The 24,450-nt window shown below is 40.5% G+C and overlaps 1 protein-coding gene and 1 long non-coding RNA gene across 4 annotated transcripts in view; one reads left to right on the forward strand and one right to left on the reverse strand.

The window, feature by feature from the left end:
• LOC143899377 (transcription factor hamlet) overlaps positions 1–24,450 on the forward strand; it is an 82,258-nt gene that overhangs the window by 37,084 nt on the left and 20,724 nt on the right. For 2 of the 3 annotated variants that reach the window (XM_077409636.1, XM_077409638.1), the window contains exons 1-3: positions 6,748–7,467; positions 12,067–12,429; positions 12,763–12,959. In XM_077409636.1, the coding sequence (XP_077265762.1) occupies positions 7,419–7,467; positions 12,067–12,429; positions 12,763–12,959 (609 nt within the window). In that variant the 5' untranslated portion in view covers positions 6,748–7,418. Of the gene's footprint in view, positions 1–6,747; positions 7,468–12,066; positions 12,430–12,762; positions 12,960–24,450 lie in introns of those variants that run through there. The other variant, XM_077409637.1, reaches the window with a different exon arrangement.
• Positions 1–24,450, reverse strand: part of LOC143899383 (uncharacterized) — a 138,650-nt gene that overhangs the window by 29,882 nt on the left and 84,318 nt on the right. The gene's annotated exons all lie outside the window — the stretch shown is intronic.

The raw sequence follows: 24,450 nt of genomic DNA on the forward strand, positions 1-24,450 counted from the left end.
TCTGCGCGCGAGAAAACGTCGATCGTCAAGAATTCGTCGAGAGCGTGCGCCTCGTTTAAACAGCCCGAAGGATAGGATGCTAGCCTAATTAGAATTTAATCATCCTTATCGACTTTCTAATCTTCGTAGATATTATCCAAATGTGAAACTTATTTCACTTATTATATGTATTTATACATATATATATATATAATATTTATATAGTATTTTTTTTTATAAGGGAGGGGCAACGTATACGACTTGATTATATAGTATAAGTTATTCATCTTTCAATCGTAAAACAGTTAGGGCTATATACTTTTCACCTAGTACCGATACTTTTGCGAAAAAATTATGAAGTAATGTGTATATTCTGGTAATTGAAAGGGAATAAAGCCTTACTGCACGGTGAAAAAAATCCTCATCAGCGGCGCGACCTTAATTACTGTGAGTTGCCTTACCGGGGACTTGATGATTAAAAACGTTGCCAACTTTTTCGTTCGAAGTTACGACGGCGAATCCGTCATCTTTTTAAGCTCGGACATAAGAACAGATGAATGAGCGGGCAACCAGGTGGACGAACCGGGGCCGCCGAGACAGATTCAAATTTAATGACGGACACGAGATAAAATTAATTTAACGGCGAGTTGCGGCTGTGAACTACCCGGGGGCTGTGTGCTGAAGCCTGGATCACAATGGCGCAATGGCCTGGCCGGTGGGCACAGCAAACTTCGCACACCAACGCTGCTTCGGCATCGTCGTCACCACGTTGTATGCCAGCAGCATTACCATCGTCAGCACCACTACCACCATACGCTTCACCACCATCAACATCGCCGGGGCGCGCGCGGGTAGAGGCCACGCTCGAACCAAAACATAATTAGCCTGCATTGTTAATGCATCAATATTTGCACGCTGTCCTGCCTTCCAGCCGCGGCGCGCGAGCTCCGCGCTTTCCAATAAGCTCGCACTTTGTTACACCCGATATTACGCGAGTATATCGCTGTTGATAACCGGTCGATTTTTCCTTCTCTTGTTCTCTCCTCTACTCTTCTCTCTCGTATTCTCTCCCCCCCTCTCTCTGTCTCTCTTTCTCCTGCTTGTGCGCTCGCCCATTTCGGTGGACGCTTACCTGGACATACGCTAACGTGCACCGCCACCCCGCTTGCGCGTGGTAAACTCGATGCACAAACCCACCTGAATTAATCGCGGCGCAGTTGTGAACTGACGAATCGCGTGCCACTCAGAATTAATTCATAAGCGAATTTTCGTTCGCCACGGAAAGATATATACTAAGCGCCCAGTGTAATTTGCAGCATTAACTGTGCAGGTGTTTTCATTGTAACATTAAGAATCAAACGTATATGATTGTTTTGTTGCAGCAGCATTTAAATCGCAATAAAATAAATTGGATGGACGGTATCTGATGTATAATAAGTAACTTTTGTTATTTATATAGCATTTGTGAAAATGTGACAAATTATAAATATTTTATCAGAAATAATTTATTCAAACGGATCAAACGGGTATATTTGCCGTTAGATTCAAGGAGCTGTAGATTAAAGATTGATATTTGAGAGTTGAGCTGGAGAAGCGTGGAGGCTGTAACTTTAAGACGCATAAGACATACATATAAAACATACTGCAAAGCTAACAGAAGCGATGAAACGAGGGCGTTGCACGGGTGAAAGAGGGCTCGACGTATACCGGATTTTCCCTACTTCACTGACTTCCGGTTGTTCGCGTGCCGCAATTCTATCGCCTGCATCTGGATCTTTCCTTCTGCCGATCTTGGCCGCGTAACCCAATTTTCCATAACGCAAGGCTTTCTCTTCAATTAATTGCATCATCATTAAATAATTGATCTAGTAGCTTAAAGATTTGTAAATACTGGCGCATCGACCTATTGATTCGCTTTAGTATCCGTACTGAAATATAAAATCATTATTATATATATACGTTTATAATATTCTATATATACATTATTTTCTTTAATTTTTTCAACTATTATTTTCTGTTAATAAAAAACCGAAATGTTGATCAATCTGCGGAAGAAAAGCTATTCTATATATAAAAATCATCGCGCTCTATCTCGAAACGACCTTCATTCGGCTCTGAAAATCGTTAAGTCGAATGAGTCTCTCCAGGGGGTTCAACGAGACGACAAGCTGCTGAATCTATCGAGACGGGGGGCGTTCCGCGCGCGAGCAGGAGGAGCCCCGCGGCACAGGGTCTTCCGTTAGTTCATCGTCTTCCGGTGACTTCCGGTGGCCTCTAACGAGGGACAATGCTCCTGGTGCACGCTGTGCACGCGGCGCACACAACAATCGCGTCTCAAGTTCCTCCAGGCGGGAGGGCGGTGCTGCCAGTCTCGCTTTCCTCGTCTCCGCTTCCCATTCTTTCTTCTTCTCGACTACTTACGCCGCGTAACGTGGCCCTCAATGACACATTAGAAGCCAGCCTCGAAGCCAGCACTCCGAAAGGCGAGGCGTCGTGTGCGTGCACAACACTGATGAGATGAGAGAGAAAGAAAGTGAGAGAAAGAAAAAGAGAGAGAGAGAGAGCGGCCGATATGATTCTCTGGCTCGAACACAAATTATAGACTCCCCGGTCGACCGTTGACTCGACGACTCGTAGATTCGCCATTCGCTATTTCGGCCACTCGGGATATACGGGCCCATGGCTATGTACTCGTATACTCGTTGTTCGCGAGCGCGGCAATGGCATTCACGGACACGCATGCACGTCTCTCGAATCTCGATCCTTTTCAGCGGATCGCGCGTCTGGCCCGGCCTCAACTCTCATTCTCTTCGCTCGGTGTCTTTGTGGGGAGACGCGCCACTCGCTTCGGGGTACATCAAGGAGTAGTCGACCACGCGAATTTACAGGAGCCCACTCGAGCGCGAGACAATTGTTTAGTCGCCTCGAGGATTGACTTCTCTCTCTCCTTGTGCTTCTTCAATGAGTTGGTCGCTCTCCTTCCTTTCTTCTTTTCTGTCTCGATCAACTAACTTCACCTCCGCGCGATCGTTAACGGTCGAAACGTCGTCGAACGGTTTATTTTTTGCCTTGACGTCGGTAGATTCCCAATCGAACTACGCGAGGAATCGCATAATGAGATATTGTACATTTTGAGTGCCGCGCAAAAATAAATCTGGCGAGTATTTATGAGAAAGAATATTGGAATTTCTTTAATTTCATCTCTAATTTAATTCTCATTTCCGTCAATCTGTTTTCTAAAAAAATAAATAAAAAATATTATTTATATAAAATTATTATTTATAAACGTCTGCGATAAATAAAAATTAAAATGTGTTGGAATAAGAATAAAAGTCTATGAGAAACCTCTGAAATTAAAAAAATGTTTAATCAGACGAAATTAATATTCGCAAAATCATCGTCAATCTTGTATGATAATTATGTAGCACAACAATTTATAGAATTATAATACAGTAATTCAATTAAAAAAAAAAAAAAAACAGATTTTTGTATATTTTGCACACACATACATACACAATGTCGGGTGTTCATTAAAAAACACAATCCATGCGTGTCGTGAATCGCGCGAGGGAAAAGCGTCTCTCTATCTGTCGCTCCATCCTTTGACAGTGGCAGTCGGCGACACGCCCGCAAAATTGCTTCTCCGGCGTGGAAGCTTGGCTGCCGCGCGAGAGAGAGACAATTTTTCGGGGGTTGCGAAAAATATTAATAACTCCGGTGTTGCAGAGTAAAGGACGTAGGGCTTCCCGAGTAAGGGATGGCATGTTCGAGGGGGAGGTCGTGAGCGGTGGGCGCGAGAGGCGCGGGGGTGGCAGTAGAACGGGGGGCAGCGACGAGGGGGTGGCAAGTGTTTCTGTCAGTTTAATAGCTTCGCGCCTACCTACCTCCTCATCCCTCCCCTCTCCCCCGACACCCTCTTTACTCGCACAAACTCACCCTGCACGCGTATACACTTTGCCGCCGACATTACAGCATCGTCACTCCCACGTGTCAGAAGTTGCGCCAGACGTAGGAGGTCTGCTTAGATCTGATAACCCTTTGATATTCCCGTTATTTATTGCCCCCTCGTAGTTAGTCGCCGTCGGCGTCGTTGGCGTCATCATTATGCGTGAGAATCGATCGAGCTCGATCCTCGGGCGACCGCTCCGTCAACTGGATCACGCGGTTATCGTGTTCGATGATAATTGGAAATAAATGATACGTAAAGGATTTCACATCGATCTGATAAGTCGAAGATAATTTTGGACTTGACCTCAGCTAACGTGTGACTAATATGTTTGTATATAATATTGCGAAGTAGGAGAGTAAGATCAACATATTCGCCCCCCCAAACACATCTAGAATTACAAGTCTTGTGCTTTTACGAAATAGGACTCCTTGTAAGATTGAAAAACGAATGACATGTCGGCGGAACGTGAGAGAATACATAATTATATATCGGTCGATATTTGTGCAGTAATCCTAAAATTAAGTGGCATTACGCGTTCGGCAGAGATGTGTTTTATGCGAGTAACAATAAATATCTAATTATTATTGAAGTTAAAATGTAATAATATTTAACTTTGTATAATAATATATAAATATTTTAATTATAAATAGATATTTGCAAAATTTCTAAATAATGTACACATGCAACATGGAAATAATGCATTACAAACAAACGTTATATAAACATGCATAATTGCCGATTTTTAGTATTTAATTATATTTATTTTATTATTTAATTTAATTATATCAGCGTGTATGATATCATGTAGAATTAAATTATTTATCTGTACTTCTTATAATTTCGATCAATTTTGTTAATCGCACAAATTTGATGATATAAATCTTACATTTTTATGTTTTTTAAATTTAATTTTCTTTTATAAAATTTTATAGGATTTTAAAGAATATTAGGATTTACTGGTTTAATATTTGAAGATTTTTAGAATTATATCTATACCATTATAATTCTCCGATTAAAGGATCTGTATAAGATAATAATTTCAGAAGGAACTAGTCAGCGCGTAGCGTTTCTGTTTTTATTAAAGAATACCAGTTACTTACTGCGCTGGAACGAAGGTGCGCGCAGTAGGTGATATCACATCCGAGGTGGAGACATTTTTATGCCGGTGTAAATCAAACCCCTCCAAATATTGCGCGAAGGACAAAGTCGCCGAATGAACGAAGGGTACCGGCGTTGCCGGCCATAAAGAATGATATAACTGCACGCGACACATGTCTTCCCGGGTGCGAAACACAGTCATATCGTCGTTACTGCCTCCTTTTTCCGCTCGCGCTTTCGCCGGCTACCGGAGAAATGAAGATTTGTTTCGGCTTCTTTCGACTCCGTCGTATATTCCTGCCGCGACTTTATCCGCGGTCGTCCCGATTTTATGACATTCGCGCGCAGGATTTAAATCATCGTGCCTGCTCGCCTCGGAAATAAACCGGCAGGGAAATGTAGACTAATAACTCTCGATTACTTGCTTGTTTCTCAAAGTCGAAGATGAGAAAAAAAGAAACGCAAATAGCACCTAGCTGTACAAGTGGGACGTACACAAAAATGATGAGACGGAAAAGAGGGACAGAAACTAAAATACTTAAACAACTTAAACAAAATAGTTTAATAAATAATTTTTTAAGAAAAGAGTATTTCAATAAAATATAAATTTATTCCCGCGTTATACATTTGTTTTCCTTCTTTTTGATGTTATGTTACACATATTCTTTAGACTTTGAATTTTCTGAGATGAAAGAAGAAACGATGAGATTTCGTTATATAGAATATTTTTGTAGGTCGCCTTTGAATAAAAAAATCAGAAAAAATTGAATGCATGAGAGAGCAACTGAAGGAGCAGTCTGCTCCGACCGTTTCTCAATCATAACGATTTTCGAGAAAATCTCATATCTCGTTTTCTTAACTAAGACGAACGTTACGTATCCATAGAAAGATATTTTTTTTTCCATATCGAAAAGTGAATCGTAACAATACGCAAGATTGGCGTTTCCAATACTCCACTCTTTCGATTGACTTTGAAGTTGAGTCGATGGACAAATCGCGGCGAATTGTGGAGTGTGGTCGGAAAAAATGGAGAATTGACTGGGAGGTTTGTGACAGCGACTTTTCGCAGTGAAAAAGTGGCCGCCCTTGTCCAATAAGAACTTCGGTGGCTGTCCCGCTGACCTCGTCTCTGCGTGGGGTCCTTACTTCCCTACGTCCTCGTCAAAGTGCTTTTCGATGGAGACTTTTTGCGGTAAAAAAATGTCTCAGTTCGTTGACATCTTACCGTTGACTATACTAATGAAGTCGAAGATCTTGCACCAGTCATTCGTAAATTTGCTAGTGACGAAAAATGTCGATGCAGGAAATATAATACATTTCATTATTAATCTTTGGGACGGGTCTCGCGGTTGAATGCATATCTTCGTCAACATCTAAACTATTGCAGTTTAAGAATATTTTTATGCATGCAATAACATGTGAAAAAGCTATCTTAAAAAAAAACGGAGGTATATTTTTGTAATTCTTACCTTATGTTTTAGAAATTTGTATATGACATGATAATTTTATATTTTTTTTATTAATTATTTTTAAATTTTATCTGAAAATTATCATTTATAGTTAGATGTAATGCACAACCTAAGCTAATAAATAATATCCAATAAAGTAAGAAAATATTTTAATATAGATATATCCTTCAAAACGTCTATTAAAATTTATTCTTGTTCAACTCTTGAACCTTCGGGAAAAGAATCCTATATTCGGCTTTGACATTCAGCTACCACGAAATCTCCTTCGTTATCAGCGTCACGTTACGCTACCCCCTCCCCTGTTACCCCCTCCTCAGACGTTCTCTCAGACAGTCGCATTACGCTCCACCGCCGAAGCACCACGTCCCTCTCGCTCGCTCTCCCGAGGGATGCTGTAGTCGCCTTGGTGGGGACCCCGACGCGATAGGGGTGGCTCCGCCCGCGAGCCAACCAGAGGTCCCGCTGGAAGCGACCCGCCACACCCCGTGAATCGTCCCTGGGATCCCAAGAGAACCCTCGTCGTGCCATCCTCTTCTCAACAGATTTTGGATCCTCTAGTCCGCCAAGGGCCAGCTGACACGGAGCAGCGCTCTTTCCGTTGTCCGTTTCTTCCATCGGTCGCTCGCCCGGAAAGATTCGCGCTACGCGCGGGCTACCCCCCGCGATCGCATCCACCCCTCCGGTGGCCTCGGATCGGAGTATCGGTTGCGTACCCCCAACCGATCGATCGCGCGATCATGAAGACTGTCGGCCCGCCGACGGATTTCCATCGATGTCGCTCGTCATTTCTCGTGATGTTGACGTGATCTCGTGAAGGAAAACTCTTGTGATACCGATGTGTCGGGAGTGATCCGAATCCTCGTCTCGTCCAGAATCATTTGGAAGATTCAGGATTCTGGATCCGGATCCGAGGCGGACTACCAATGAACGGCCTTGATCTGTCCCGGTCCGTCGTGGATTGCAAGATGAATGGTAAGTCAAACAAATTTCATTGATGACGATCAACGTTGAAGAATATTCACAATGATGACAATTAAATTATACAAGATTTATGTCGTATATAATTCTCAGAACAAAACGTGCAATTGATCAAAATTCTCGATATCCGGCGTCACAGTGAAGATAAACAATAACAGTTGCAAGAATAATCTTGAGTGAATATATATGTTATTAAAGATATTTCTTCATTAGTATGCATATTTGCGAAAATAAATTTAAGCTGAATTAAATTATGCCTCTACTTAATCGAACATGTCAGCCAATATATCCACGAAATTTATAAAATAAATAAATTGGTTTCGTAATTGTTTATCTCGTTCTTGATTATAAAATCAATATTAAGATTGGCGTAATCGCCCTTTAAAACGTCAGATATCATTGCGCGGTCAAACGATATTCATTATGAGTTGACCCTCTTACAAAGTTCGACTTGTTGACACAAAGTGCCCGTCCGTTCGTTCCATTACGTGCAAATATCGGCAAGGAAGCTTGACCGCAGCCTGTCCGGAAACCAGACTCCGGAGATTCGATCTTCTGTCCAATTTGGCCTGCCTCGGCCTGGTAATTCCATGACACGCTGATAACCTTATCGACGTCTCACGATACTGCTCCTGGCCGCAGGATCCGACCGCGTCGTTTTTCTAATTAACCCCAATCGCCAGTCCGCGCCTGATGATAGGGAGATCTGATACTGTCAGCGAGATTGGCCATTAATCGCACCATTTGCAATGGAGCTTTCGAAAACACCGGCGCGTCGCCTCTCGGCATCTCGTGTTCTACAATATGATACATTAACAAACGTCATGTTCTCCAGAGGATCCCCGTATCGCCAGGATGTCCTGTGCGGTCAGAGCTAACGCGGTCTGCACGAGCGCGAACGTAATTCGCGGCGCAATCGCTCTTCCGACAACTCTCTAGTCGCCAATTTGTTTAATTATCTTTTCCGGAAGTCACACTTGCGTTTCTTGAATCTCGTAGTAATCTCCGTGTCCTGCTTCCCCATATCACTCCAGATGCATTACTCCAAATTGTGATTTACTCACTTATAAATACTTATAAAGATTGATCAACATTTTAAAATGCTTACTTAGATATTATATACAATAATAAATTCTACTTACATAAATAATAATTAATGTAGGGAGAATTAAGAAGTAAGGTTACAAGGTAAAATTAATTTTGACTATTATGTGTGATAGTATAGTTATTTTCCGTATTCAATAATTATATTTCAGTAAAAAAGAATATATAAAGGTATATAATTTGACATGACATTTATAAACTTTACCTTATTTTTCTCTATATTCATAATATTCCTTATTTTCATAATATTTTTGGACGCGCACATTTGGCCTCGCGTATTTACTTAATAGTAGGTTAATCGATCATTGGTTGATCGTTTGTTAAACCCTTCGATGGTGAAACGTCAACTGCCTATACATTCGGCGCATGCAACTACATATAGCAATCAATAGACGAATTCACAAAGTATCGCACACGCGCATCAATCATCGATCACAATAGACCCATGCAATGCAAAATCATTTGCTTTATAACTCGCTAACTACTTCACCGCCATGGACTGTTCATATATTATTATTTTCACAGTAAATATCATGTGACGCACAATGGCCACTGATAGAATAATTTTCATTAGCCGCCTATCCGCCATCGCCAATAATATTCTATAACTATTGTTAATTTTAAAATATCCCATAGTGTCCCCATAAGATTCTCTATATATAGGCTTGGAATAAAATAAAACGTGACTCTCTCATTTTGGGAACATAAAAAAGGACGTTAAAAACGAAATTGTTTCTCACCAAAAATAATAAATTTATTATAGAGACTGGGGTGTCTGCTTATATTTTTTAGAATTAAATAGCTATCGGAAATTATTCGTCTGCGGAGGAATGTCTCAATTAATATAAAAAGAAAGATTCTTCCCACGATTAATTCGTCTAGGGTGTAAACCGCGCTAGAGCGGCACTTCGCTCTAATCATCTTCAGGGCCTCTCGAGCCACTATCATCAGGGATAATGTCACGCATGGTTCAACAAGTACACTCGTACTTCTCTGTCAAGGGAGAAAGTATTCCGGCACTTGTGTATCCCACAGGAGTCAAAGACCCCTGGCTTTCGAGGGTTTTCCAAATATTGTTGTTGTATCATATCGGCTACTCACCGTGCGAGAATCTGGAGTGCATATCCCGGGTACCCTCGCGTGATTAGGTCTCTTCTTTACGATCATCTCCGGCCATGAAGATCCGCTAAATCGTGTTTACTCTGCCGATTAAGGCCGAATTGGGATAATAGTATCGTACGGTATGTGGCAGTTATACTTATCTATGTTGCTCTAGAGTGTACTGTGATTGCCTTTCAATTGAGTTTTAATCTTCGCTTTCTAAACAATATAAGAAACAATATAAAAAAACGTTAATTTACAAATATCTCTATCTGGAAAAGTCTTTTCAGTTAGTTGTGATAAATATTTAACAATTATGTTAAGATTGCTCTATTTTTTATTTTTTATAAGAGATTAACTAATTTTGCCTCTTAATTACAATATTGATTATAATTATTTGTAGTTTTCTGTGTAATAAAATAATTTAGGAATCAAAATCTATGGACTATTATATAAGCGATTTATTTCTTCCCATCTAACCGTGACGCATCGATATCGACGCTCGTAGACGTTCTGTCTCTTTGAGCTTCGTGTCGACAAGCACGCCTTGCAGGATCACCGTTTTCTTTTACGACTCGCCCGCGCCGACGTAAGTCGATGGATCCTTAAGTCTTTGTTTACTCTCTCGATTAGAATGGAATTGAAGCCGGCATCGTAAAATTGATATTTTTAACGTTTTATTGCGGTATACGACATGTATGGACCGCTTTTCATACATCCAGCTGAATCTAATGCCGTAGAAGTATTATCTGCTTCTTCTCTGCGTTCTATTTAACTTTTAACGCAGGAAAACGCGCAACAAAGCCAGTAATTCAATTATTTAATAGCGTCGTCAATCAAAATCGCGATATCAAAATTAATCGTGAGAAAGCGTTGATCGTAAAATTATAGTGTTTCCTTCCTTTCCTCTCTATCTTTCCACGACAATTTGTCTTCCTTTTCGATGCACCTGCCAGCTCGTCGCTAAAACGATCATTTGCTTAGTCGCCGATTCACACGGAACTCCCGCTATTTGCAGAGGACTCTCGATCTTCGCAGGTTTCTCGGCTGGCTCGAGGAATAAGAAACGCGCCTAAAGTTCACAGTTTGTTTTTAGATAGCCGATACACTGCGTGGATATCTTTCGATTCGGAGATAAGACCGCCGTTAAAAAGGGCCCGTCGTATCCGGCTAAAGCGAGTTGTACAAACAAAATCAGATTCGTGCGACGTCTCTTTGTCACTTCGAGCGCGATTTGCCACGAGTAGATAATAAATTTAATGTTTTCATTGGGAATGTGTGTTGATACGTAATTAAATGCGTTCAAAACGCATACATTCCTTAAACAATTTATGCTTTTTTAAATATTATCGTTATCATATTACGCGCATCTCGTATGTTTTTTATCATATATTTTCGTCGAGAGCAACCAGCCGCGTCTGCAACAAAATAATCGCAACTTATTTAATAATAAACGTAAGATAGATCCCCTTTATCCCTGAATATTTTACACCGTATGACATCACGACGCATCAAAAACAGCCGACAAGAGGACAATAAAATCCTTATCACGGCAAACATCCTCGGCTTGGGTGTCATTGCGTGCACGCGGCAGCTGCGCATGAAGAAACGTGCCGCAGATAGCGCTTACTCCAATTGACACTTGTCCTTGTGTGCCTAGGATTCCGTCAAGTCGTAAAGAGAGAAGGTAAATGAGAGGGTCCCGCAAATACAAATTTATTTTACCTCTCTCGTGCAAAATCATTCATAATTTTCCGACACCTTCATCGAAACGCAAAGTTTACACGCGAAGCCGCGATCTTTCCCGCAACAAAACGCTCGTACTTGCGTTTAATATCACGAACTGCGACTTTATCGCGGGAATAACGAGCTACCGCTTTCTCAGAAATGACCAATCAATACGTCACGTTCCGGAAAATCGTCTCTCATCACAGTTCTATGTACGAACCTTTCTTAGTAAACACGACTTTCGCAAATGGCGGATAATATGTTATTGAGAAAATGTAATAAATATATTTAATATAATTTTTCAAATAACTGACACGTGTCAAATAAAGATTGTTATTAAAAAAGAAAATCAACGAGCCTAATTCAACTAAAAAAAAAAAAAAACAACCTTAATTTTATCCTGATGCATCGAATAAAGAAAACATTATTTAATCAAAGATATTTTTTTAGTCTTAAAAAGTAAAAATATAAACTAGTTATAGAAACTCCGGAAAAATACTAAAATCATAGTTAAAAATTAAATTTAGTTAAAAATAAATTATAATAATATAATCTCTCTTACGAACGTCGTTATGGTATTTACAAATAAATTTAATTCCATTCCTTAAGTATTTCTTCAAGATTCACTGGTTTACATCTTGGCTCATTTATTCTCTCTAGGAAGCAGCGACGAAGGCGAGTCGACATCGGGTGCGACTGGCGGGGGTGGCGGCAGCGAGAACGCAGAAATGGAGGAGAACGGATCGACTCGCACGAGTAGCAACAGCAGCAGCAACAATCCCGTGTACAGAGATCTGAAGTTACTTCAGGCCGGTGGCGAGGTTCCGCAGGAGTACAACCCGCAATCGCGGACAGCTTATCAGCAGCGCGGACACTCGCCGGGGATAGACCGACAACGGAATTACGAGAAGGAGCAACTTCAACCGTCGCCGTCTTCTAGGGAGGAAGAGAGGAAATCAGCCTGGGACTATGAGAAAAACACGCGGAAAGAGTACTCGAGGTCGCGGGATTACAATGATTACCGTGAGTCTTACAGTCCCGTTCAAAGTAGGAGTCTTCAAGCTCACCACGAGTTCACGTGGCATTTGTTTTAGCGGTTGTTAGTTGCAAAATGAAAAACATATAAAATTCTTTAGATTTATATTCGAATGATTAGATTTATAATAGAATAGATTTGTTGTATTATCTTGCGATTATGTGTAGTCTATGATCGCTCATGAACTGATGAGAGAGAGAGAGAGAGAGAGAGAGAGAGAGAGAGAGAGAGAGAGAGAGAGAGAGAGAGAGAGAGAGAGAGAGAGAGAGAGATTTCTCGATAAATATTCGATAAATATACTCTGACGTTTGTTTGTGTAGAGGATGCGATAAAGCAGGAGCCCAAGGATCACTCGAGTCGCGATTGGGTGTCACCGGTGCCGGAGGTCGAGGTCGGCGGTTCGGCACCCGGAGGCCCGTACGTTCGCGCACGCAAAGACATCCCTCGTGGCGCGAGATTCGGTCCGTTCCTCGGCAAATGGGCGAGTGAGCCTTTCAACCCCCGTTACGCGTGGGAGGTGAGTCGTATATATTTCTTCTCGCGGTGTATATAGATGTGTGTACGTGTTTATCGTTTCCGCCCGCTTTCGAATTCTCTCGAGTGGAGTCGAGGTAGTCGAGGCGATCGTAAAGCGAATAGGTCGGTGCTCGATCAGTTCAAACTGACCTTTTGAAGCGAAAGATGTTTGCTGCGCTCTCAATGTTGCGAAATAGTCTCCCAACGCGGAACTTTTTATCGGATCCAATCAATGCTGCAGGTATTTTTTTCCAATGTTTGCCGACTAACGAAAAGAGCATTTACTTATTAGTTTGATGCGAAGAATCAATATGGAAAAAAATAAGATTATTTAAGTAAGAGAGAACACTTTCATAATATTTAAACATATTGAGCGTAAAATATAATATATTAAACATATATGTATATTTACATATAATATGTAATTATATGTAATATATTATATTTATATAATATGATATATCTACACACACACACACACACACACACACACACACACACACACACACACACACACACACACACACACACACACACACACACACACACACACACACACACACACACACACACACACACACACACACACACACACACACACACACACACACACACACACACACACACACACACACACACACACACACACACACACACACGCACGCACGCACGCACGCACGCACGCACGCACGCACGCACACACACACACACACACACACACACACACACACACATATGTGTGTGTGTACGTATAAAATACATATACTTATATATATAGGACAGAATCTAGGATTAGATTCTAGGACTGTTTACTTTTTTTCACGCTCAAATACTTGCGACTTTTCTCATCAATACGTTTACACATTTATTCGAGATTCACGAGGATTCACATACGCGATTCTTATTCGATATCATCTCGATTTTAGGTTGTCGTCAAACCGTTTGAAAGATGATCGATCTGTTTATGGTTCGAGTTCGGCGCAGGAATGTTTCATTCCGCGTTCGAGCCGATGTCGGTGGGTTTTCTATCCTACTGCTATAATCCCGGGTATTATCCGGCAGATGCCGGTAACAGTGAAGGAGAAAGAGGGAAGAGCAGATAGACAGAGCCGTCTCTTTGCTTCGACAGCAGACACCTGGTCGACTCGTTCGCCGAAGGTGTCATCCACGTTGACAGATCTGTCAATTGGATCGTCTCGGACAGCTTTTTCTTTCAGTTCCTCCGAAATTTTCGGATTCCTATGGAATCGGTTGGAAGTGTATACGGTGGACCGCACATACCTAAGTCGACCGTAAAATCGATGTTCCGAAGTCAGGATCGGGGAATCAGCCCATGAAATCGTCAATAACGGATGATTCCTGATCTTCCTGTTGCATAATGAGAATATTTACAATTTACTTGACTCACATCGTCCAGAATATTATTAATTTAACGAATTTTTTAGATTGTGCAACAACATAATCGACCGTGATTTTTGCGATCGGTTCCATCTTCGAAAAATCAATTGACATTTGCATCACATTTGAGCGTCCGAAAAGATTTCCAAATTTGGACGGTAGGAAACTGATCGTGTACTGGTCCAAAGGGTGTGATAGATATGATAGCGACGGCGTTAGCGCATGTCGCACTGACAAAATGTAAATGGCACCATCCATCTAACTGCCGACAAAAAGGCAGCCGGGGCCAACTGTCGGACCGGCGATTACAGGATCGATTAAAGCCAAACTACCCCTTCGTTTCGTCGGGCCGATCTATCAACCCCACGCGCGTAAACGTACGCGAGCGCGCGAGAGGGAAAACATCGCGAGAGAAAGTCGGCCGTGATTTCTCATGTCGATTTCATGTTTATTCTAAATGCCGCGCGAACTGACACGCGAACTGAAAGAATGTTTTCAAAATTATCCAAATTTTTAATTCCAATTTTCAGAGAAAGACGCTAAGATTTAACATATAGCAATTAATATTTAAAAATGTGTTAATTGTATATTGCAAAAATAATAAGAATACTTTATTGCACAAAACAGAGGCTTTGCTTAAAATCCTAAATATTGAAATATTATAATCGCAACAATATAAGATACACCTTATGATCAAATTTCTATAACAATATCGGTAACGAATTCTTAGGCTCTCACGAACCTTTTTCAGAATCCGGTGAAGCAAAAAAAGCTCCCTTTCGGTCGATTCGCACGATATTCCCCAATCCTAATCCTTTTCTCACATCCTCCCAGGAAACGCACTTTAGTTCTCGAGGCGCGAGATCAACGAAGGGCGAACAAGAACCTCGAAACCGAAATTCGCCCCAAATTTCCTCGGTGTTTATCCACCCCGAAATATCCCGCGGAAGATCAGGAAGTTTTTATGGGATTATTGGATTAAAGATGATCGCTCTGAATCAATTTTCCGGTCAATTTGGTAATACTTATTAATGTAATCTCAATTAATGATCAAATTGATAAAATAATTTCAAGCATTGAAATATTATTTTTTAATTTCTGGGAAAAATATTTATCATTAGTTTTTATTAATTTCTGAAGTGTATCGCGAAAAGTGTATCCTTGCCTCTTTTATTATTTATTCCATAAAAGAGGCAAGAACAAAATTTTATTTTCAGATAGCAATATATATTTTTGTGCTATACTTTACAACATGCGTTATTACTTTAGAATTTGCGAAAGGGAACGTAACAGTCGCTTTTATGGGGATCTCGAGTTATTGTCGAGATTCGAATCCAAGAGTTGGTTGCGCCGATAGTTTAGGTATCACCATTACATCACCTGCCGCGAGATTTCTACCTCGTTTTTCCAATCTTGCGGAAAGGGTGAGATAAAGTATAGAAATAAATGTGAAAAAAAACGCGGAAAAGGGAGGGGAGGGAATTCGCTTCTTTCCCGATGTATCCTGTTCGGTGACGCGTGATCCGCAGGACGACCGACCTGCGGCGTGCCTGCGTGGCGACTAAACCAATCTAAGGCTTAAGTTCACTCGGCCGAAAGACCCCTCGCGTGAAGGCCGGGGTCCAATTTGCCGAATGATTTCAAGAACCCAAGTTAAATGATCAACGCGAAGTATCGGCGAAGGAGAGCGGGCGTAAATGAGGAAGACACGAAGAAGGACGATGACAAGCGTACTTCTCTTAGGAACTTTAGTAAGGAATCAAGATTGATAATGCTTGGGAGAGATAAAAGGGTATACACAGCTTTGTTCTCGTAGTAGTTACCATCGTCGTCATCGTTGTGGCCTACAATGACAACGACGACATAAATACCAACTCCTCTGACTTGAGAGACAGAGAGAAGAGAGAGAAAAACAGAAAGAGAAAGTTATGTCTATTGATTGGTGATTGATTTTTTGACAGACATGCTTGAAAAATAATTTCGCGATTTACCCGAATGCGTAGAAATTTATTTTTCACCAAAGTATGATATATATTCTAACAAGTATCAATGCATTAGAATAATAAATGTTAGATAAATGTTTTGCATAAAAACATAAGCCTTACTATATTTTTAGATTTTATTTATTCCAATATTATATCAGAAACTGAAGAGAGGAGCAAATTTTAATATATGTATACAAATATTGCACTTACACCATTAAAAAGTTTTTTTCTTGTATGTTACATGAGAATCATTGAGAATCGTTCATGTGAGATGTCGAATTTACGCCCACGAGATTCTCCTACTCTTCCGGCTACTCGCGCATATATTTTCCCTTTTCAGCATTTTCCTTCACTTTTCTTCGTCTACATATTGAAATCGGCGGCGTTTTTTTCCACGCGGTTGCCGGCAACCCCTCTCGAAGTCTTTTGACTCGGATTGGAGACCGTTCGCCTTTCGGAGCGACCACGTGGGAGAAAAGGAGGGCCAGAGTACCGCTTGTTTTTCACGTTGAAGCAGCCGCACGCGCCTCGTCGCCCATACGGGGCACTTTTTCGGCAAATCGGTCGGAAAATTTCGCTGTTAGCGACGTATGCAACTGACAAATTATATTAATGGTAATCCTCGATGTGAAACGTGCCATCGTCAACCGCACGAGTTCCATTGCGTGGTTGATGCGCGGATATATATTGCCATATTGATATAAACCAAACGCATTGAGATCGACACATGACTTTTATAATTGCTCAATTTAAAAGAGATTTAAAAAAACCATTTAGACAATCTATGGAGTTAATAATTTTCGTGAAAGCCATAAAAATGTCATACTTATTTACAAAATGATAATTTATTCTTTTACGTTCATTATAATTATCACATCGAGATTCATCTTTCTCGTTTACTACCGGAGTTCATGAAATCGCAGCATCCAAGATATATTTATCCTTTACATAAAATTCCTCGAAAGCGTGAGTGGGGCATCGGTAGGGATCGCATTGTCGATATTATTAAATTGTTGGTCCATCCTGAAGTAGGTATTTTAGACAATTCGCGCGTCCCCCGTTTCAGACATACAATAGAGCACATCGGTTGCCTATTATCCACAGACATTGTCCATGCGAACTGGTCTTTAGGGCGTTACTGGAGGTCAAGCCCCGGAAGTGATTCGACAATGAGGTACATTATGCTCTTCCACCTTCCCCCCCTTCCTTCACTACCTCCTCTTATCCTCCTCGAAGGCCGATCCTCGTCCTTATTAACTCCCTTAGCACACGTAAGTGCAACGCGATCATCTTTCTCCTGCATCCAGGGTTTCGCATTAAGTATTTTCAAATCGATACCCGAATGGTCAGCGGGATTTCGCGTTCGCCAGTTCTCAAGGCGTAGGGTTACGGTCTGCCTTGCGATTTCCCGTATTTGAATTTGAAATAGGAGAAAGAGGCGTCGAGGAGGCGAACTGTGGAGAGAACCCGCGCGGAATCGTAGTGGCCGAAATCGAAGAGAGAAAAAGAAATGGCAAGAAACAAGTGACAATCAGTGACGCGGGGATCTCCGGTATTGTCCGAGCTGTCACACGTCTGACACGCCAGGATATCAAAAGATCCCCGTCCGGTCATCTATGCGAATATATGTACCGGTCAAGAAGACGTAACAACTATGTAATAAGCAATTGCGGCACCCTGTGTATCACATTTATTAATTTAAATGTTAATTTAACTTCGCGAGACAATATTCTAATGGCACGTACGCTTTTTCATGGACTATGTTACCTGTGTTTAAATATTCAAATCCTGATATCTGTAAATCAGAATAAGAAATTTGGTTATGTAAAAAATGCGCTACATAAAAGCATGCCTTGAATACAAAGTATTTTTTACGATGTTGTTTTTTTTTTAATAAATAAAATCGCGTTCGTCCCGGACTACGGTCCTGAAGTTGACCCGTGAGTGTCACGAGAAAACGGGAGCGGCGACTCGTGAGACGGTGGTGCCCGAGTGTGACTCGTGGAATATAATATAACAGATCCGAAAAAAAGTTTTTCTACAAAAGCGGCATGCATCGCACGGCGCATACGTTATTTTTTCGCAAGGGCACCGATGCAAGGGCGACCAGGCTAACTAGCCCTTTTCTCGAGGATCGGGTTTTTGATTGACGGGTTTTGCCAGGTCCTCGCTCGCGCAAGAGCACCTTCTCGCATTTATGTTAATAAAGATATGATACACCTTTGTGCAACCCGTGCCGTTAAAGCGCATATTTTGACATTTAAATTTACTTGCCTTTAACTGCGAACAAATCTTCGGCGTTCGCCCTTTCGTTTGGTTGCGAACTTCGAATAACCCTGTTGCGAAAATTGCGAACGCGCTGTGGAGTTCCGAACATCGATTTACATTATATTTAATTCTGTCTTTCATATTTGATGTCGCGCATTGTGTTTAGCTATGCGCTACCTTCCGTAAAATATTTTACATCTGTGGCAACAATAGCGAAAATTAATAAACATTTGGAATTCTTTTCATCCATAAAGTATGGCGCAATTTTAACGTAACATAATTTTATACACATCAATAATACAGTAATTTCCCAATGTTGACATTAATTAAAATGGCACTTCTCGAGGAAATCGTTTATGAGCGCGCGGGCACATTAAGAGGCCATATGAGACTCTACTAAGGTTTAACTCTCTTCTCTTTCTGCCAATTCAACTGTAACTCCAATTCTCCGTTTTGCACCCCATCGCACCCTCGAGTATCCCGTTCCTCTGGGGTGGCAGCGGAGGGTGATAAATCTCGCCTGCTCGTTACCCCGCTATCTGTCGATAATAGACATAACCGACACGTGTTGCCTGGTCGTCAGGCTGACCTGGGTATCCTGTACGGAGGAGACGAATCGTCAAGATCATCGGTGTCAAAAGAGCCCTCACGGTGTTCTTCTTATCCTTTCGACCCAATCTTTCGGAATGATTGATTCTACGATCTTATTATTTCAAATATTAATTTTAGATCAAAAATATACCTATAAATCTTAGAAGTAGATAATCATTAATTTTGTCAATAGATGCGTATTTTATTTATCTAACTTATTTTTCATTATTTCCTGTTTTAAGATTATCAATCACGTTTAGCATTAATTAAACATAACGTAATCTATTAGATTTTCTAACATTATAAATCTTCTGTAATATTGTTTATAATTAACTATTATCAAATTCTGCCTTTCTTATAATTCTCAATTAGATTTATTAAAATTTTTCTGAAAGGGTAAAAATTATTTTTTTTATATAAATAAATAATCTTTTTCTAATTTGTATAAGAAAAATTCGTATTATGTATATAAGAGAATATTAAAAAAAAGAGTAACACTTGTATCTTTGTGACCAAATTGCAATATTAAATTCTTTTGCGCTTACAACGCTGAATACAAGGCAATTGGTCTTTCTGCACTTTCGTAGTCAACGTTCTGCCCCTGTCGTCGCGACGGTTGGGGTGGGTTTGCGGGGTTGATGGTGCCACTCGATGTAGGATAAGGCCTCCGCGTGTGTAGGAAGCCGTCCTTCGTCTTCCTAGGCGTGGACTTAATTGAACTTGTTCGCCAACTCATAACGAGAAGCCGGGCAAGTGCTCGGTAATAATTTACGTGAAACAATCGTCGCCTTTGATGTGCCGACGATTGTCTCGTATTCGCGAGAACTATTACCCTCCGATGGTGTTCGGGTAGGAGAGTTTTCGTGTGATCATGCGCATTCAAAGACAAACTTAAGAATTGTTAAGCAATCGCTGCTAACAGTTTTCACACGATGTGCATTGTCTTTGCGCGTATTCGCAAAAGCGAAGTCAAGTGAAAAGGAAACGTTTAGTGTCAAGAAGCGAGCATATATTTATATAAAACATTTTTAAAGACGATGTATATTATACTTATATTATATTTCATTATATTTAAATAAAACTTAACTTTCTCAGTTTTATGAATTCTCTGCCTCTTTTCAGGTCAAAGCGAATATATAATTATAAATTAAAACATTTAGCTAATTTATATACCTAGATTATATTTTATTATTTTTAAACGGAACTTATAATTTTTTCAGTTTAACAGATTTTTATATTTTTCAATATTAAATTTTTCTAATACTGGAATTAAAAAAAAAAACAAAGAGTAAAAGTTAAACTATGCCAGAAAGTTAATTAAAATTAGCGTTCGTAAAACCGGCTATTTAATAGTCATCAAGTTAGAGTTAGAATATAAACATATATCACAATGTTTACAACATCTCGATGTGAAATGATGTACAAAGCACTGCGAATAGAATCGGTTAGCGAAGCATCAAGCTTTAGACGCATTGATCAGAAGGTAATTTCTCGGCATTGGTAATTTCTATTGCGTCCGTGCAAATCTACCGCCGTTTAAAATGTAAACCCAATTTAACTCGTGAATCGACAACCAATCAATGGTGGTAATTGTTTTGTCACGCGAGAGAGAGAGAAAGGAAAAAAAAGGTTCGTTCGTTAACGACACTTTGAAATGCAAGCCTGCCTGTTTGATCAGCCCAATGACCCACGGCGCGGGCGAATGAAATTACGGAGAGTGCATCGGCGTGCCGGCGGCATACTGATTGGATTTTTTTTCTAGGCCGCAGGCGAAATGTTATGCATTGAAATTATATAGTTAGCATCGGCTAACGATCAGTGATTGAATTTAATTTTTTGCCGCGCGGCGAAACGATGAGATTTCATTTGCCTCGACGGCGATCGCCCGGTCGGTGAGGCGCGGCGGTGCCCACGACACTGGACGTCGCGATATTCGTGGGGGTACACAAAAACCGCCTCTTGATGCCGGATTTGTTGGAAAATTCACGCGACCGCGGAATATCCGCCGCCTGGTTTTCACACGTATAGATCCACCTCGACCGAGATTGGCGGAGCGGAGCTCCAGGTTGACAGATTGTGTGCATGCGAGCGCGCGGGCCCTGCTACAATGACCGAACTAATCTGGTCCTGGTCCGGTGCAGGGAGGTAGCCTAAGTTCAATATACACACAGGAATACACTGGAGTCCGCAGGCGTTCCGTGTGTGCTTTCGACTATTGCCCTGCATAAATCATGCTGCCCCCGGCTAGTCCCAGAGCTTCGTGAATCGCGGCGTCGACTTAATTGTCCTGCATGCTGCGCAAAGGATGAAGGATCTCGGCTCATGAGATGCGCATTTAGCAATCTCATTGTCAGAAGCATAGGGGCTATCAATTTTCAATTCCCGCGTCTATTTCGTTTATCATTAGTGGCGATTGCGCATTTAGGCCAATTTAAATACTGCGATACAAAATCACATTAATTAATAATTTTAAGAGCTTGTTGTAGCGTTCAATGATGTTACTTATATATAAAGTATTTAGTACAAAAAAATTGAATATACGCCACATATATGAATAAAATAAAATTTATAAATTTAGCACATGGATTATATTTGCGATTATGAGATTTTATATAAACGACAACGTTTAATTTCGAAACTAAATATAGTAATTTTTCAAGTTCAATCTTTGTTTTGAATATTTTACAATTTTACTCTTATTCACTTTACTCTTTCTTACGTGTTAAAATCTTACATATACTATTATTAAGAATGTTTAGAAACTATAGAAGTGAACTAGGAGTTATATATTAATTGGAGAATATTACAAGAAAGAGGTTCAGACGATCCAATTCGTTTGTTAAAAATAAAGATTATCATTATTCTTTGTTACATCAAGAGTTACAGCAAGCGGAACCTTGTTTTGAAGGGTCGGGCTGTGGATCGGCGAATTTTGCCAAATTTTCTGGCGGGTCAGCCTCTCTAATGATCGATCATATAAGGGGCTGGCAGTGACGCGACTCGGATATAATTTATACCGCTAGATACGTTGAGGGTAGCTTCCCTTAGAAGTCGTACTGCAGAGAAGGCGAACGTATGTACCGGGGGTGGCATCTGCTGCGTGTTAGACACGGGTCGGAGGGCACCGCTTGCTCTGTCATTACTTGCATTACTTTTCTGCCGTGAGTCAAGTGGGTCAAGTATGAGTAGAGAAATATGTATGCAATCGAGGAAAAATTGTCGGTGGCAAGCAAACGCGCGTCGACGTTTAATAGCCGAAATTATCCAAAGTTATTCGAAAGAGAAATTTTGAAAGATTGATAGAACCCTTTTATAATAATCATAAAACTACGAAATTTTATTTGATATATCGCGCGAGTTATAATTTTATATTGTATCCACGCGTGTATGTGTCGTTGCCGCTTATATTTAACAGGTTTGGATTTTCCACTTAGAATTATAGGAGAATGGGAAAAATCAAGTCTATCGAACCTACACGCGAATTGTACACCTATTACGCAAACATAAAAAATTATTAACCCAATCACAAACGCAAAATTGTTCTCACAGTTTTCTAAAACTCGACTTGATGCTTATAGGAACGAGGTAATGTAATTATTCGTGCAAACATGCGCCGATAAATCACGTAATTTCATAGACGAAACGCATGAAACGCGTACAAAGGCGACAAGCGCAGCTATGTCGATGAATTTTAATCAAGCGGAAACAAATCATTAAACCAATTAACACGTCATCCGCGTGATCTCGCGTGAGAGAATTCGGGGTAATAATCGCCGTTGCTTCGAGAGGTTTGCGCGTTATAATAATTTTCATGGGTCTGGATCAGAGACTTCGTTACGAGAATCGCGCGAGGCGAGTTTAGGGGGGGGGGAGTGAAGGCGATTCCTTGGGATTAATCAAGCGTTAATTAAGACTAGAGCGGCTGGCTCCCAGAGCTCTCCTCTTCTCGCTCCTCGTGATGCTGGGAGGGAAATTAAGCAAAGATGTCGCAGTGCCTAATGCTTCGGTCGGTCGTAAGGATCGCGCCGGCGCTACGTGACGCCCAAACTCGTAAACAGCTCCGTTATTTAGGGGATGATAATTGACCGTTTCGTTCACCCCCGTCGCACTTACTCCACGAATCTCCCGAAACAGTGGAAAATGACGAGTCTGGGAAATTCGCCAATGCGCTATAACGCAGTTGATGTTTATGAGAGACGATCTCTCTCTTCTCTTCTTTCTCTCTCTCGCTCTCTTCCTCGTTCTTTCATCTCTTTTCTCCTCTCTCGTAGAAAGGGGATAGAGAAGTGAAATTCGATACGCCATTGTTGTATGTCACACGAGCATAATCTCGCTTATTCGCTCCCATGATGGATATACATGCGGTGCATTCATGTTTATTGCACTGGCAAGTCGATATTAATAACGGTAATCAATTATTTTGTTTGAGAATCACGATATTTTTAATAATAAACAACCTTAAAAATAATAAGTTGTCGGTATACGAAGAAAGAAACATGTTTATTTAGGCTTAATATGCCAATTTGTTGCCTAGTCATTTTTCTTACGAAAGATGACTTAAGATTAAGATCAATAAATTACGAAGCGCACGATTGTACATTTTTTTGTATAACTTTTGTCAACAAATGTTATATGACATATCTATTAAATTAATTAATTTAAAGATAACGTAGAAAAATGCGTGATTATTTTTCTTAAGTCACACTTTACGGTTTATAATCGCAATTTTGATAATCTTTTTAATAAAAGCTTTATCAAATATGAAAGTGGCGTCGACACTCATCGACGATTCTGCGAGTCGGTTAAGTTGCGGAATGGATTTTCTCCGCAAGAGAGGGAGGACACAGTGTGTCGGCTAAAAGCATTTTTGCGTCGGCCATCATGGGGCTATCATCCACCATCGATCCGCTTTATTCATAACTGTCGCTGGCCGTTGATATAGCCGAGGACACTTTTTTTTTTATCTATAGAGTATAGCTTTCATCATATATGTTTTACAATCTTCTGTCATTAATGTATTGATACAGAGTTATAAAAATGCTGGCTTAGAATTAAACATCACCATAGTGTCTCCATTAAAATTTTACGTTAATCAATTAGATTCAGTTATGCAATAAGGAACCAAGCGCCATTTTCGTAATTTTTAGTTCAATATTGATTTTTGTTCTGTATTGTACAGGAGATATAGAAGATTTTCTAAAAAAACGCATATAACACATAAAATTGTATTTAAGGAGGATTATAGTTCGG

This window comes from Temnothorax americanus, unplaced genomic scaffold (assembly GCF_048541705.1).
Source record: "Temnothorax americanus isolate GAGA-0224 unplaced genomic scaffold, ASM4854170v1 Scaffold27, whole genome shotgun sequence".
Classification (NCBI taxonomy): Eukaryota; Metazoa; Arthropoda; class Insecta; order Hymenoptera; family Formicidae; genus Temnothorax; species Temnothorax americanus.